This window comes from Xiphophorus maculatus, chromosome 5 (assembly GCF_002775205.1).
Source record: "Xiphophorus maculatus strain JP 163 A chromosome 5, X_maculatus-5.0-male, whole genome shotgun sequence".
Taxonomy (NCBI): Eukaryota; Metazoa; Chordata; class Actinopteri; order Cyprinodontiformes; family Poeciliidae; genus Xiphophorus; species Xiphophorus maculatus.
Window position 1 is genome coordinate 7,276,767 of NC_036447.1, and position 17,589 is coordinate 7,294,355.

At 41.8% G+C, this 17,589-nt stretch overlaps 1 protein-coding gene across 1 annotated transcript; it reads left to right on the forward strand.

The window, feature by feature from the left end:
• Window positions 1–595: 595 nt before the first annotated feature.
• LOC111608655 (trichohyalin-like) lies at window positions 596–3,231 on the forward strand. Its single transcript, XM_023334170.1, has 3 exons — window positions 596–2,160; window positions 2,761–3,037; window positions 3,170–3,231. The coding sequence occupies exons 1-3, from the start codon at window positions 973–975 to the stop codon at window positions 3,229–3,231; spliced, it is 1,527 nt and encodes a 508-aa protein (XP_023189938.1). The 5' UTR covers window positions 596–972.
• Window positions 3,232–17,589: the final 14,358 nt, after the last annotated feature.

Sequence of the window (17,589 nt, forward strand, 5' to 3'; positions counted from 1 at the left end):
AATGAAAACAAACTGAAAATATAGATTACAACTTTCTTTATTTTAACTGACAGCCATGGTATGCAGTTGCTATGACAACAATGAACAAGACACAACAATACTAGTACAACTATCGCTCATTTACAATGTTTGAGTCTTAAGCCTGATAATAAAAACAAGACTTAATCAATCCGACCCAACTTTCAACAAGATTTAGAAATCAATAGTTATAGTTTTTATCTTTTACTTTTTCATGTTGTTATAAATAAATAACCACAAAAATCAACAGATCCCCACATTTTTTCTGAGTTTATCAAAACTTTTTCTCAAAATTGGCCAAAAACATTTGGTGACCGCTGTCTCAGCCTTGCTTGATGTCAAGTTATAGTGCATGACCGATAGAGTGATTAATAAAACAAAACATTTAACATCATATATTAGCTCAAATATCGTAAAAATTCCTTACAAATATTTCTAAATTAGCACCACAAAATCTGTGATGATTGCAGAAAACCATAAAAACAATCCTGGATGGACTGATTAGTGTGAAAAGATGTTCAATATTATGTTATTTTAAGAATTATTGAATGCTGAAACACCTATATATTGATATTTTAACAACTGAATTGGTTTTTATCAGTACGATCTGGTGCAACAGGCCCTGTATGAACATTCAGATTTTGGCCCAAAATGGAAATGAGTTTGATGCCCTGATATTTGGGATAAAAACGAGTGAATCATGGACTATTTTGAATGTAAACAAGAATAAAGAGTGAGATATTTGGTGGTGGAATGATGTCACACCACCAGCAAAGGAAGACTCTGTGATGTCACTGGCGGTGCAGTCTGTGATGTCATCAACTGCAGAATTGTATGCAACACAATTCTGCATATTTTTCATTGCTTGCAATATCACTGACCAGTTCAGACGTGCGCAAAGCTCTTTAAGGTAGTTTACCGATCGACAACTTTAGTGATTGTATTTAGGAGAATATGTCTCATTATACGCCGAGATACCGCAGTGGAACGATGGGACCCCACGCGAGAAGGGGAGGCCAGCAAAACCCCCAAGGCAGGTTCCCTCCTGCACACCCGAGAATCTTTCACGGGGAAATCCAGGAACTCAGCTACGCCCTGGAAATGGAGAGAGCCGGGAGGATTGAAGACAACCAGAAACTGGCCCACCTGGAGGCCGAGCTGGAAGAGACGAAACTCCAGTTAAAGAAGCAGAAAGCTCTCAAAGAAACATTTATCAACGAGGCCAAGGAGGCAAAGAGGGAACTTGAGAGACTAGAGAAGTTCAGCGATCCAGCAGTCCTTAACGCTGCGGTTATTGCTTCTAAGGTTCACAACGATGTGAAGTACATGAAGAAGAAGAACTTGCAAGAAGACTTTGAGGAGTTAAAGGTGGCCCACCTCCTCAGCCGGGAAGCGTTTGTAGCTGAAATACAAGCTGAGAGAAAGAAAAGTCTGGCCCTCCAAGAAGAACTGAACCAACTCCAGACTTCATACGAGGAGCTGCGTTCCCAGTATGAAGCAGATGATGCTCTGCTGAGGCAGGAGGCCGAGACACAAAAGTATGATGAAGCGAGGCTCAGTGAGGAACAACGGCTGCTGGAGAACTTGAGAGCTGAAAAGGATGAAATGTATCAAGAAATGTCTCAAAAGATCACATTCCTGCAAGGCAGTGAGAAACGTCTGCAGGAGGAATTAACCCAGCTCAAATGTTCATACAATGAGCTCAATTGTAAATACGAAAGGGATGTTTCTGGATTGAAGCAAGACATGGATAGATATCAGGAGGAAGTGAGACATGCGACAGATGCCAACATAGAAAGAGACAACGAGAATCTGCAGCTCATCAACAAGCTGACAGCTGAAAAGGAGGAGCTCCTCCAAAAAATGTCAGGAGAAATCGAGACATGCCAGCGTCAGGTAGAGCAGGAGAGAAAAGCTCACCTGGAGAAAACCGAGGAGGACATGAAGCTTCTAGACAATATGAGAGCTGAGAAGGAGGAGCTCCTCCACAAAATGTCAAGAGAAATCTCAATTCGGCAAAAGAGGGAGAAGCAAATGCTGCACGAACTGGACCAGATTCACACTCTCTACGAGGAGCTAAAATGTAGATATGAAAGAGACATTATGGACATACAGCAGCAGGTTGAGACATACGAACAGAAGGTAAAGCAGGAGGAAGCTGCTCTTTCAAAGAAAGAAAAGAAAGAAAAGCTTATCCAAGAGAGAAAACATTCTGCGCTGAAACAAGAAGTCGAAAAACTTCAGCATCAGGTAGAGCAGGAGAGAAAAGCTCACCTGAAGAAAACAGAGGAGAACAAGAAGCTTCTAGACAATATGAGAGCTGAGAAGGAGGAGCTCCTCCTAAAAATGTCAGGAGAAATCACTATTCTTCAAAAGAGAGAGAAGCAGCTGCTGAACGAACTGGATCAGTTTCACATTTCGCATGAGGAGCTAAAACACAGGTTTGAGAGAGACAATATGAATTTACAGAAGGAGGTTGAGACATGCCAGCATCAGGTAGAGCAGGAGAGAAAAGCTCACCTGGAGAAAACAGAGGAGAACATGAAGCTTCTAGACAATATGAGAGCTGAGAAGGAGGAGCTTCTTCAAAAAATGTCAGGAGAAATCTCAATTCGGCAAAAGAGGGAGAATCAAATGCTGCATGAACTGGACCAGGTTCACACTCTCTACGAGGAGCTAAAATGTAGATATGAAAGAGACATTATGGACATACAGCAGCAGGTTGAGACATACGAACAGAAGATTTACAAAAACGATTTACAAAGAGAAAGAGACGACCTACTGCTGGCCGGCAGTCTCAGAGCCGAGGAAGAAGGTTTCCAACAACAACCCATCACGGTTTCCCAAGAGAAGGAAGAAGATGATTCACAGAACTACGTTAAAGTCTTAAATCAAGAGGTTTCTTCAGAGGAGGATCTCGCAGGAGAACCTTTACCAGGTTCTTCCACTGATCCAGAATCCTCAGAAGAGACCGAGGTTGCTGGTGAAACCATCCTGGAGGATTTGGACGATCCAGATGGTAAAAGGAAAAAATCTAAAATTTCCTTTTGGAAGAAGGTACGAAACTTTCTGCGATGTAAGAAGCCAAAAAAGAAATAAACGAGTAAAGACAATCAAGATCATGTCTAAAGTTCTTGATTTTGTTATTTAGAGAAGGAGAAAGACGTGCAGGAGACGAACCGAGGACTGGAATCAAACGCATGGAGGATGTAGCCTCTGTGAACGGGGCGCCATGCCACGCTCCGTCAAGACCAAATTTAAAAAGTTTTCCCCCCATTGACAAACTAGAAAATAGATCCCTTCCCAACCCAATTGGAAAAAACGTGGGCAGCACGGTGGTGCAGCGGTTAGCGCTGCGTCTTCACAGACACCATCTGTGTGGAGTTTGCATGTTCTCCCCGTGTTTGCGTGGGTTTTCTCCGGGTGCTCCGGTTTCCCCCCACATCTCCTAAAACATGTCGGTCAGGTCAGTTGGTCACTGCAAATTGCCCCCAAAGATTTGAAGAAACCCCAAACACATGTGCAGCTTTATTGTTAAACTTGTCAAATTAATTGAATTAGCCGTACGTTAGCCCTTTTCCCTTCGCTGCTTTAGCGCCGCAACAACACTGGGCTCAATTTTTATAGCAATGTATTGATTTAAGAGTTAAAATGTCTTCTTTTAATAGTAATAATTTCTGTTTATTTTCACTGTATTTGTGCTTTTATGGTTTGTCCTTTAGTTTATCTTTTCTACTCACTTTTTATATTAAATTGCACTGAATTGTAGCTCATTAAACTGTTTAAATCTGTATTTTAAAGAAGACTAGCAAAAGGATCATGCAGTGGCTGTTTTAGTGCGACTGTGGCTCAGTGGGTAGAGTGGTCGTCTTGTGACCAGAAGGTTGTAAGTTCGATTCCAGCTTCCTCAGCCACATGTTGAGCTGCCCTGGGGCGGGGCACTTAGCGGCAAGTTGCCCTCCAACCTGCATGTCGGTGTGAATGTGACTGTAGTGTGAAGCGCTTTGAGTGGTCAACATGACTAGCAAGGCACGACACAAGTTCAGTCCATTCACCTGTTTTTCTTTGATAAATCCTGTTTTTCTTTTTATACCAAACATAAAAAAGCTGATTTAACAGGTTTGGATTCTTCAGGTTCCAGGATGTTAAATGAAGATTAGAGTTTAATCTGTACATAGTAATAGATGATAATTGTAATCATAATTTAATACTCCGGACCCTGAAGAAGCCCAAACTTGTTTTATCTGGTTTGTTTGTTATAAGAAAAAACAGGTTTTATCAAAAATAAAAGTTACTGTGGGATCTTTCAGTTAGTCTTTATTTAGAAATACAGATTCAAGATAATATTAGAAACTTAACAAAAAAGTGCAATTTAACATGAAAAACTGTAGAAAAGGTAAAAAGAAGAACAATCCATGAAAGTATGAAAACAGAGAACTTAATCAGAAATCATTTCCACTACAGGAAGAAATCGATTCTTAGATGAATATTTTGTAATAAATATGAAGCTTTTGTGTTGTTGAGCTTATGTTCTGTCTGCTTGTATAAAAGAGAAGGAAAAGGGGCTAAGAAATGAATAATTCAGTTATTTTTTTAACCAGATTTACAGTAAAACTATAAATTATGTTTTGTTTAGGACGTTACTTCTAGGTTTTGTTTGTCAACCTGGGTTTAATTCCCAGTCCCGGGGAATCTGCTGCATGTCATTTCCTTCTCTCTCCTCCCAATTTCCTGTTCAGCCTGTTAAATAACGGCCTAAAAAACTTTATTAGAGCCTAAAAATCTTTTTTTTTAAACTACAAAGATACATTTCACCTCACAACTGGACCCAAGGTCAGAATTTGCTTCCCACCACATTGAGTTTGTTTCCTCATCTTAAAAAACAACTTTCTTCCTCTCTCTCTCATTTTCTCTCTGTCTTACATAATTAACAGGTTACTTCATATTTACACACACACACACACACACACGCACGCACACACACACACACACACACACACACACACGCACACCCACCCACACACACACACACACACACACACACACGTCCCCTCCATGGGCTGCCACCTTATCGTGGTGGGGGGGTTTGAGTGTCCCAGTGATCCTAGGAGTCTTGCTGTCGGGGCTTCATGCCTCTGGTAGGGCCACCCAATGCAGACAGGTCCAAGGTGAGGAACCAGACCAAGTGCAGCCCAAAGATCCTTTATGATGAAAACGACCATTGGAAACAGTGGTTCTGCTCGCCCTTACATGAGGTCCCACCCTGGAGCCAGACCTGGGGGTGGGGCACGTTGGGGAGCCCCTGGTGGCCGGGCTTTAACCCACAGAGCCCGGCCGGGCTCAGCCCGAAAAGAGCCGATGGATTCCGGCTAGAAATAGTCGGACTCGGGGCGTGCTGTTGTGGCCTACGCGGATCTGGTGGCTTCTTGGTGCAGAAATGAAGGACTAGGAGCTCAATCTGGCATCAGTTGTTTTCTTTATTTCATACCTGCATTTCACACATGGGCACCGAGGTAAAGTCAGTCTCTGGCATGAAAGAAACTCCTCGACAGTGATCCTCATGGCTCTGAGGATTACCCATAATACAGTAACCAAAATAAAATAATTGAAAATTACAATGATCGTATAGTGGATTTGGTTTACATCAACGGAACAACCAGTGAGTGTCCTTTTTAAAGAAAGTAACACAATTAATTAAAATGCTCTGAAAAATAAAATAAAATGCTGACATTCAATTTACTAGATGCCATTTTTATATTTTAGCTTGTACAAACTTGTATCTTGGAACAATGCAAAAACATTAACCATATCTATATAAAACTATTAATATAAAATTGCCTTATATTAGCCATCTGCTACAGAGATTTGGTAAAACATACCTGCATTTCACACATGGGCACCGAGGTAAAGTCAGTCTCTGGCATGAAAGAAACTCCTGCAAGGAGGAGCCAGAATGTTAACGTGTGGGAGATTCCCCCTACACTTTCTCACGAACTAAACATTTCTATAACGCAACAAAAACAATATAATAGCAAAGCTAACATAACATGGATTAACATATTTCAATAATATGCAAAAACGAAAACTATAAACATATTTTATAAATAATATTTCTTTATCACATCGCAGAGACACGTTACCTCGACAGTGATCCTCATGGCTCTGAGGATTACCCATAATACCCCGCTCTTTCTAGGGTGAATGCAATACCCCGTTTTACCAGCAGATGGTGCATTTTAGCAGGATTTAACCTGAACCATTTTAACTATGTTACATACACCCCCTGTAAATTCTGCTAAAATGGGGTTGTATCAAACAAGTACACACAGCACTAAAATAAAAATGCAATAAAAAGAGCACATAGTAGTCACATCAGTTCAAAACTATCCATGAGGAATAATGTTAGCAAAAGTGCGGCCATTACTCTTACCAACACAGACCCAAAAGATGCCATTTACACCTTTTGACATACAACCATTGCTCTACAAAGCAGTCACTGAGGAAAAAAAACAAAACAAAAAAACTTTGAAACAACACAAATCTACCCTGCAAACATGGTCCTTACAAAGGAAAACAGAGAGTCCACAGTTGACATTGAATCATCCACAACCTGTTCATTCATTTCACATATAAGTCTGGCTGGAGGCTTAACAGGCCTACCCGACCTAGTGCAAAGCCGAGACGGCTGAGTGCAAACAACATCAGTCGCAGGCAAGTCCAGTTTTGTGTCAGTACTATGTTCAGCTGAAAGATCATGCTGAATGGGCTCAGAGAGGACAGCTGCAGTTGTAAGGTTGGAAACTGGTTCAGGAGAGTCTGACAGTGCAACAGATCCAGGGAGATCAGGTTCAGGCAAATCCTTGGTCACATCACTTGAGGTAGGACACACAATGTCCACTGAAGAACCACGTACTGGAATGTCAGAAGCACAGTCAGGGTGATTTACAACTTCATCCATACAACTACTGTCCTCCATTTGCAAAAGCCAGTTCACAGTTTTAGTTTCATTGTCCTGTACTTCATCAGGCACAATAGGGTCAGAGAGTCCACTTCCCGCTGTGGAAGGGCAAGAGGAATGGTCTGCAACAGCAGAAACGGCAGCAGCAGTGAGAAAGTTGACAGGAAGTAGAAGATTTCTGTGGAGAACCTTTGTCCTTGATGTGACAGGATCTTTGATGCAATACACATTTATATCAGGCTTTACAGACACCACTTCATATACTGTTGATTCCCATTTGTCTGCAATTTTCCTCTTCCCTCGCTCACCACGATTAGCAACCAAAACTCTGTCACCCACATCGAGAGGAGAACCTTTAGCTTTGCGGTTGTAGTACATTGCTTGGTGGGCTTGTTCAGATGAACTGTTTTGTTGAGCAATGCAGGCAGCCACAGAGAGGTCATGTTTGAGGCGGGAGACAAACTCATGATGGTCTACAACTGGGCCATTTGACAGAGCGTGCTGGAAAACCACATCAATGGGCAGGCGCGGGATCCTGCCGAACATAAGGAAAAACGGTGCAAACCCAGTTGTTTCATGCTCAGTGCAATTGTAGCAGAATGTTAGCATTCGGAGCATCTGAGGCCATCTTGACTTGGACTGGGGAGGAAGTGCTCGTATCATGTTACCTAAGGTTCTGTTGTAACGTTCAACAATGCCATTCCCCATCGGGTGGTACGGTGTGGTGTGAGATTTTTGTATGCCAGCCATGTCCAGCAGTTCTTTGATGAGAAGACTTTCAAAATTTGCTCCTTGATCTGAATGAATGCGTTTAGGAAAGCCATATATGCAAAAGAAGTCATCCCACAGACGACGAGCAACTTGTTTGGCAGACTGATTTTTGCATGGAAACGCATGTGCCATCTTGGAAAAGTGGTCTGTTACAACTAGAACATCGACACAGCGCCTATCTGAGAGCTCAGCTGTCCAAAAGTCAATACAGACCAGTTCCATTGGCTCAGAGGTGTGAATACTTTCAAGGGGAGCTCTGTCATTAGGTTCTGGAGTTTTACCAACCACACATCGAAAACAGCACTTCACATGGTTAATGATGTCTCGTTCCATCCCAATCCAAAAGAATCTCTGTCTGGCGAGAGACAGCGTGCGGGCCTGGCCCTGATGACCAGCTGAGTCATGCACCCCTTGGAGGACCCTGGCTTTTAAAGAGTCAGGGACAATAAACTGTTGAGTTGTCATGTTCATTTGTTTGTCTTTTTTAACTCTGTACATCAGGCCATCTTTAATGACAAGCTTAGGCCAATGTCTCAGCAGGTTTAGAACACCAGGTGACTCACTTGCGCGTTCACGTCTGGTGGGTCTCCTGTGACGCTGTATATAATAGAAAAGTCGGCCCAACACACCATCCTGACCTTGTAAATTAGCAAGTTCACTCTTTGGCATCAAGGCAGATTGATCAATGTCACTGAGTTGCAAGACAGCTGGATCAGTGGCTCTTGTCTGACTGAAACCTCCAGACTCATGTGCCTCAAGAACAGCTGACACATCTTGTGACGTTAATGTCTGGGGAGTCGGTGAGGGAACCTCAGCATTGTCATCTGTGCTCTCAACAACCAGCTGACAGTTGTTCGTACAACGAAACGCATCTTGGACCGTTTTGTCCATCATACCGTTCACCTGGTTAAGCAGTGCGGTATATGGTTCAGTTACGATGCGATGGCTCATGCATGACTGAACAAATGGTTCTCTACTCAAGGCATCAGCGACAACATTTTTGCTACCGGGAACATAATTCAGATCGAAACTATAGGCAGCGAGCCTGGAAACCCACCGTTGTTCACACGCATCTAACCTTGGCTTGGTTAGTATGTATGTTAATGGGTTGTTGTCTGTCCAAACTGTGAAATGACGCCCTTTTAGCCAGTGGCTAAACTTGTCGCATATTGCCCATTTAAGTGCAAGAAATTCCAAGCGATGTGCTGGATAGTTTAGCTGTGAGCGTGAGAGAGTCCTACTGGCAAAAGCCACTGGTCTAGCCACCCTTCCATCAGGGGGAAGCTGTGACAAAACAGCTCCAATGCCATCAAAAGAGGCATCAACCGCAAGGATGAATGGAGCATTAAAATCCGGATGAGCCAAGGTAACACTACTTATCAAATCGTTTTTCAAAGTTTTAAATGCTTCCTTGCACTCGTCAGTCCAGTCAGATGGGGACAGTTTAACCTGACCCTTTTTGAATTTGGGTTTGTTGCCTCGCCCTTTTTTGTTTGTCGCTCCAGGCTCAGCTACAAGGCCAAAGAGTGGTTTGGCTTTGACAGAGCACTTCCCAATAAAGTGATGATAATAAAGGACCATCCCAAGAAAGGATCTAATTTTCCTGGCACATGGTGTCTCACCATCAGGCTCCATGAGATCAGTTTCCTGTACCTCACTGATAGCCTCAACTTTACTAGGATCAGTGCTTACACCGTCCTCACTTATCACATGACCCAAAAATTTCACTGACCTACGAAGGAAGTGACACTTTTTTGGAGACAGTTTTAAGTTATTTGCAGCCAGACGAGAGAAAACCATCTGGAGCCGATCAAGCGCAACCTGTTCAGATGGGGCAAAGACCATCAGGTCATCCAAATAACATAGCAAACTAGTGAAATTTTGGTCCCCAAAAATAGACATCATCATTCGCATGAAAGTTGCAGGGCTATTGGTCAAGCCTTGAGGCATCCTATTGTACTCATGCAGGCCAAATGGAGATGAAAAGGCAGTAAACCTTTTGTCATCCTCGTGTAGCCTCACATTATAGAACCCTGAAGTCAGGTCCATGGTGGAAAAGAATACATTCCCACCAAGTGCAGCGAGGGCATCTGTTTGATGAGGCAATGGATGCGCATCTTTAACGGTTCGCGCATTCAGCCATCTGAAATCATTGCAGATGCGGAGGTCTCCATTAGGCTTAACAACCAGAACCAAAGGAGAGGCGTATTCGCTTTGTGATTTACGAATAATTCCTAACTCCTCCATTTCACTCAGAGCAGTGCGCAGTTTTTCATAATGGCAGGGCGGAACACGCCTGTATGGTAGTCTAAAGGGTTTGTCATCCACAAGTCGTATTCTGTGCACAAAATCTGTAGCATCCCCACAGTCCATTTTATGCCGAGAAAAGATGTATTCATACTGCTGAATGACTTGCAATAACTTATTTTTCCACTCATGGGAGACTTCACAGGATGAGAGGTCCAAGTCCTGGAGTCCAATGTCACTCAGAATATGAGACATCTCCTTGTCAGATACTGGTGTCTTTACAGGGTCTTTGGTGTACTGTGTGTTGGATTGGATGAGCTCAGGCTTGGCGAAGTCCTGTACAGAAACACAAGTGGACACATCGGCAACTTTTGCATTTCTTCTCAGAGTGAGAGGTTTTTCAGTTGGATTTACAATCTTGACAGGAACACACCCGTCACCATACAATGACGCCACAACTCTCCCCACTAGGATTTGTCTGGGTCGGCACTTGGACTGAGTTGGTTCAATGATGACTGAACATCCAACTAAAGAAACATCAGATGTAGGCAGTTTGGCCCAAACTAAATGTTCAGTTAGGGGCTGGAGAGTTACAGACCTTTTGAGTTTGGCTGTGCCCACTTTGATGGGTTTCATGTCTGGGTCACAGGATATTGAGTCTGACAGCAGAGACATTAAACAGGGCAAATTGTCTTTGTGAATGCCTCTCTGAGAGGAACAGTCAGTTGTCCCATCAAAAGAGGTTTCCATTCGTGAAATCAGCCATCTGATAGCATTACTGCCCAATATCATTTCATCAGTTTGGCCTGGAACTACTAAAACAGGGATTATGACATTAAGGTCAAAAACTGTCAGAGTGAGTTCATACAATGCAGAAGGTGTGACGACATGACCTCCACATCCAACAATAACAAAATCAGCAGCTGGTTTCTTATCCAGGTTTGTGAGACAGTTTGAAAGTTTTGCTTCAGCCTCCTCACTTATGGTGCATGCCATTGATCCACTATCAACCAAGGCTTTGAGAGAATGCTTTCCTCCAACAGTCACATCTGTGTAGAACAAGCTGTCAGTCTTTGAAAGTCTCTGAGGGGCTTGCACAATTAGTGTCTTTTGTGGTGGGACTTTGCTGCTGTAATTAATGTACAGTGTCTCACAGTCATCATCAGAAGAATCCAAGGTGGGAGTGTCATTAAGATGATCTGCGCTGTCCTCCCCTCCACGCAGATCTTTCAGTTTTCCTGCTGGTTGTGGGAAGGCAGCTGCTCTCTCTGACGGCAGTTTCGACTTGAATGGCCAGGAAGATGGCAGAAGAAGCACAGATTATTCTGGCGGCAGTGTGTACGAGCAGTGTGAGAATTATCATTACACACAGAACATGGTATGTCGTTCAGTCCTTTAATACTCGGCAAACGGTTGTTAACAGGTTGCCTTCTGCTGGACTGGGAGTTGCCTTGGGCTTGAAGTAGGACTTTCTCCAACATGCTAATCAGCCTGTCCATAGTGGAATTGTCTGGGGCTACACATTGTTGCAGTTCCTGCTTCTGAACAGATGTGGGCGCTGTGCAGTCCACCTCCGCACGGTTCACACTGATTCTGCTTTCTTTCCGAGCAGACCGCAGTCCCTTTTCCATATGATACTCATCCAACACCTCCTGAACATCTTGTGCTGACCATTTTTCTATGGTCTTAGATCTGAAGGTGATAGCTAAATCTTTACATGGACAGTTTCTGATGAACATGCGAGTAACTTCAACACTTGGATTGTCAAAGGTCTTACCCTGTTCTTGAAGACGGCTAACAGCAACATCAGCTGCTCCATTCAATCTTAGCCAATATTCGAATGGATCCTCGTTCTCTTTTGGCCGGGTGGAGTAAAAATCAGCAAGTGGTACGGGGGAGCACTGATCGGACCCAAAGTGCTTGCGAAGAAGAGAATAGATGGCTTGTGGATTGTGCTGAACATCAATTCCACAGTTGCGTATTCCACACCTCACAACATCCCTTGCTCTGCCTCTAAGATGGATCAGGATTTCTTCAGCTTGGTGTTCTTGCTGTACACCACTCTTTTTGATGTAACTTTTCATTGAGTCCTCCCATTCATCAACTGTAACTGTATCAGAACTCTCCCCTTTAAAAATAGGTGGTTCTCTCACCTGGCTTCTGGAGACGAGCTGGACCTGAGAAAGATCTAATGAGCTGCATGGAACTTGATGGCTCTCATTTTGAGTATTCTTTATTGCAGTACCACTTGGGGAGCTTGAGTTCAGGTGTGCCATAACACTATCAGCCAGCTGTTGCCCTATTTGTTGGACAATAGTGCTCATCTGATCAACTAGCCCAGCATTATTAACATGAGAATCTGGGGTAGATGTGCTAGAACACTGACGAGGTTGAATATTAGGACAGGTCTGACTACTGGGTGTAACAGCTTCCCCAGTCACAAATGAGTCATCTTCAGTATTTACATCAAGTAATGCCCCACCCAACACTTTGTCACCCATTGAAAATGGAACAGGGGTGTTAAAGAACCCTCTACCTCTACCCCTACAGAGTGGAGTCATGTTTGATTGTCCAAAATTACTGAAACTCATTTTGACAAAAGTCCAAAAGCATTCAAAAGAAAATATCCTTTCCCAAGGATTTATAAATACTCAGATGTGCTACTTAGACTATTGTTGAAAACCCAGATGGTACAGTGGAGCTCCAGCGACGTGAAGATCAGAAGTCACCAGCCCGGTCCGATGTAGTTCTGGACGGGTCACGGCACCAATGTGGCCTACGCGGATCTGGTGGCTTCTTGGTGCAGAAATGAAGGACTAGGAGCTCAATCTGGCATCAGTTGTTTTCTTTATTTCATACCTGCATTTCACACATGGGCACCGAGGTAAAGTCAGTCTCTGGCATGAAAGAAACTCCTCGACAGTGATCCTCATGGCTCTGAGGATTACCCATAATACAGTAACCAAAATAAAATAATTGAAAATTACAATGATCGTATAGTGGATTTGGTTTACATCAACGGAACAACCAGTGAGTGTCCTTTTTAAAGAAAGTAACACAATTAATTAAAATGCTCTGAAAAATAAAATAAAATGCTGACATTCAATTTACTAGATGCCATTTTTATATTTTAGCTTGTACAAACTTGTATCTTGGAACAATGCAAAAACATTAACCATATCTATATAAAACTATTAATATAAAATTGCCTTATATTAGCCATCTGCTACAGAGATTTGGTAAAACATACCTGCATTTCACACATGGGCACCGAGGTAAAGTCAGTCTCTGGCATGAAAGAAACTCCTGCAAGGAGGAGCCAGAATGTTAACGTGTGGGAGATTCCCCCTACACTTTCTCACGAACTAAACATTTCTATAACGCAACAAAAACAATATAATAGCAAAGCTAACATAACATGGATTAACATATTTCAATAATATGCAAAAACGAAAACTATAAACATATTTTATAAATAATATTTCTTTATCACATCGCAGAGACACGTTACCTCGACAGTGATCCTCATGGCTCTGAGGATTACCCATAATACCCCGCTCTTTCTAGGGTGAATGCAATACCCCGTTTTACCAGCAGATGGTGCATTTTAGCAGGATTTAACCTGAACCATTTTAACTATGTTACACTGTGGTGGCGCAGGGGGTTAGCACGCACCACGTTTGGAGGCCTTAGTCCTCGAAACGGACGTCGCGGGTTCGACGACCTTTGCCCCCTCTCCTCGCCCTCCTTCCTGTCTGCCTGCTGTCAGAAAAATACGAGCCACTAGCGCCGCAAAAACTCTTCGGGTTGGATGTTTTCCCACCCTGGAGTTGCCCCTTGTGAGAGGCGCTGGGCAGGAGTGGGCTGACTTGTTGCCTCCTGTCTTGGTGCGTTGGGGTGAACAAGAGGACAGCCTCTCCCTCTACCTACGGGTTTGGGTCGGGTTCTGACTGTTTACCCAGCCTTTTTAAGTCCTTGGAGGGGGTACTGGAGAGTGCCCCTCCTGGGAACTGCCTTGTTATCCTGGAGGGGTTTTCTCCGCAGGGTCTCTGGGCTCCCTTAGAGAAAGGGTGAGAAGCCCAGAAATCCAGGAGTCATTGATGTTTATACATATATCCAGGGTTTCCCCCAGCGCATCTGCTGGTGTCGGCCAGCGGGTGACCCGTCAGTTATTCAGTTGGCGAAACCTGAAAAAAGCAAATAAACCGGCGACCCGCCAGAACCGCACACTGTAAGAAGCTCAGGCGGGATCTTAGAACTACGGGAGGTTCAAACTCCACTCATTCATGTTTAGCTTACAGAAAAACGCCAACCCGTGAAATAAACAAAAGCAAACTGACCAATCAGATTTAGGCTTTGTGCCCCACCTCACCCCCACAGACTCTACACAGCTGTGTGTACAATATCTTTGGACACAAAATATCTTTTTTCCTCCACAGTTTTGTTAATAGTAAAGAGGGTTAGATAATAAAACAAGAACTATTCTTTTCTTTTTTTATTCAAAGGAAAATCTCAAGGTACTCAGTTCGTCCAGCCCTGCAGCTGCAGCACCAATCCAGGCTCTCAGTCACTGGTGGGAAATTTATCATCACACAGAAAATCTCCAAATGAGAATCAAACTTAAAACTCTGAACCAAGAACTTCTGATCACAATATAGCAATTAACCATATCTGCCATGGTAAATTATTACTGATAACTACTGTGAGTAGTCCCTAACATTAATATGATCAGGCAGCATGTAATCATATATACATACAGTATATATATTATTGTTATAAAGGCTGAGCCAAGAGCCTTTATGTCTGTATCAATAAGTAGCCCTTCGTGTTACTCTGGACCCGTGAAGTAGCTCCCAGTCTGAAAAAGGTCGGTGACCCCTGTTTTAGACATTTCAAACCCAGAAATTGTCAAGGTTTTTTTTTGTTGTTGTTTTTGGGGTTTTTTAAAGAATTTTTTTTAGGTTAATCTGAAAATTTCAGAGTTTTTCTAACTTGTTCTAGACTTTTGAAACTCAGAAAAGTTTTTTTCTACAAAATTTTTGAGATTAAGTTAATATTTTTTTTTTAGCTTTTTAATGGAAATTTACTCCTTTTTTGTTCTGATACACTCTTGTATATACTACGGCTTATTCCTGATATATCAGGAATAAACCAATATAGTCCTGGCAGACTCTCTCTATAGAGAGAGTCTGCCAGGAATGCTAAAGCTAGTTATTGTAGACAGTGATGACTTTTGGCAGGAAAGATTTCTTGTAGCAGTCTGCATTGCAGCAAATTTGAAGAAGCCTCTGACTGAAGACACTCTATTTTTCCAAAGCAATCTCATGAAGAGGATAGTTTAGAGTGAAACAGATGAAGAGTGAAGAAATCGATCTGCTTCAGCTCCTTCCAGTGCTGCTATTGCCATCTGAAGAAATGGTCACAAAGTGGGCATGAGCTGGTCAAAAACAGCCAATCAGAACCAGAAGGAGGGTCAAAGTGCTGTCAATCAAGCTCCTGTACACTGCTTAGTGTATTAATGGAGGAGGAACAACTTACAGTTTCAGAAAAAACTGTTATCTGCCATGCTAACTCTTTGAAGAATTTGAATTAATATTAGTTACAAAAAACATTTAATTTCCTTTTGGAATCAATTAAGTATTTTTGAATTTGAATTAACAAGCATGTAAAAACCATATTGACAGTATATTTAAAGGGATTTTAATCAGCATATTATTTCTGTTTAAGGGTTGGAAACAACTCTGTTCATGTGGAGGATGTCAACTTTTCCACACAAAATAAATCAAACTAAATACTTTGTTTTAAATGTAGAAAACTTACCTGCAAACGTGAAGATCACTTCTTCTCCTCTCTTTGCTGAAGAAACCTTACACTCGGCATCGCAAGCTGACACTGGCGGCGGCAGCCTCTCCCTTACAAACAGGTAACATAATAATGTGATTCACTGAATGCTTGGTTGTTCTACGTTTTAAAATGAGAAGCCACATCAATGCTGGTTGTTTTTTTCCCTTTTAAAACATATTAATTTAATGTGCAAATAAACATCCTTGTACTTTTGTGCAAACTGAGGATTTTGTATTGACTTCTGTTCGTTTTTGCTACGCCTAACCCTAACCATAATTAACTAAGTGAAGTCGAATCACTGAATTATTCAGTGAGAATGGCATTATTTTTTTCAGAATAATTGTTTCTTCATTGTTTCTCTATTTTAAGCTCCATAATTGTGAGGAGTTTCAGTTTTATGTTTTATTCTGTCTCTTCGTGAACCAAACATCTGTTGTGATTTTTTTTTTTTGTTAGAGAACTGTAAGTTGTGCATAAAAGACTGAAACACTGAACAGTTCAAAATGCGCATGCAAAGGTTCAGAGAAGGTCACATTAAGTTCACCTGTCAAAGTTCATAGCTCAATTTAACTTTAAGTTTGAATTTGTAAACAACTCAAACATGGGTTTTGCTTTGAAACACACTTTTACTATAAGATGGATGTTACATCCTGGCAGTTATTTCACAGACTATAATTGATTAATGCAAAGCAGCAACAGCATCACTCCCACAGCCAGACTGGGATGAGGATCCTCAAACAAAAACACCCATTCATAAGGGAGGCTGGGGAGGAAAGGAGGAAGGCGGGAGGCACTGGGGGGAGTTGCTGTACATTTAGTCAAATCTACATAAGTTATTTTAAGCCGGGAGTTCATTGTGCTTATGAGCCTAATTGACCTGAGACATCAGCAGATCAGAGCAACAATAAAATTAAAAGAGGGCAGAGAAATAAAACTGAACTGGCTCATAAAACCAGCAGGGAGACAGACAGAGAAAGAGAGAGAGAGAGAAACAGAGAAAGAGAGAGAAAGAGAGAGAGAGAGAGAGAGAGAGAGAGAGAGAGAGAGAGAGAGAGAGAGAGAGAGAGAGAGAGAGAGAGAGAGACAACAAAAGCTGGGGACCAACAAAAGCCCTAGATGCCATGAGGAGACAGATGGTGCCTTCACGTGTTCTCTGTAAAACTGTAAACCGTGGAATAAACGTTGGGGAACTAACACACAATAATACAAAATATTTACAAAACGGCGTCCAAAACTTCTTATGTGACCGATAACAACAAAAACACACGGGGGATCTTTTCTTAGATTGTGATAATTAAAGTAACTTCAACTATTTTCAGTATTGCAAAGTTAATTTATTTTATTAACGCCATTCATTTATATAGATTATAATGAATCAGATACTGATGTGTTGAAGCCGTTGTTTCATTTCATTTTGGTGGTTTTCCACTTGCAGAATATTACATCAGGCCAATAATAAACGTTTTAAATACAGAAATGTGAAAAGTTTGCAATGCATATTACCTGCTTAAAGGTTTAATATGAGAAAAGAACCTAATCAGAACACAAAAATATTGTAAAGTTTTATTAAAAATTAAACAGTTTGAACATCAACAACAGCTTCTTTTTTTTAAAAATGCATCTGCAGTAATAATTTAAGCATTAATAGATCTGTTTGGAATACTAATACTTTGGGAATTTGATTATTCATAAATCCAAATGCACATTTTAGCATATTTTCATTTTTTTGTAGAATAATTACACTGAAAATC

Excerpts from the sequence above, each read along its gene's own strand:
- LOC111608655 (XM_023334170.1), top strand. The coding sequence starts at position 973 with ATGTCTCATTATACGCCGAGATACCGCAGTGGAACGATGGGACCCCAC. Across the intron at positions 2,161-2,760 it reads TTGAGACATACGAACAGAAG|ATTTACAAAAACGATTTACA; the intron begins GTAAAGCAGGAG and ends TACGAACAGAAG. Across the intron at positions 3,038-3,169 it reads GGATTTGGACGATCCAGATG|AGAAGGAGAAAGACGTGCAG; the intron begins GTAAAAGGAAAA and ends TTTGTTATTTAG.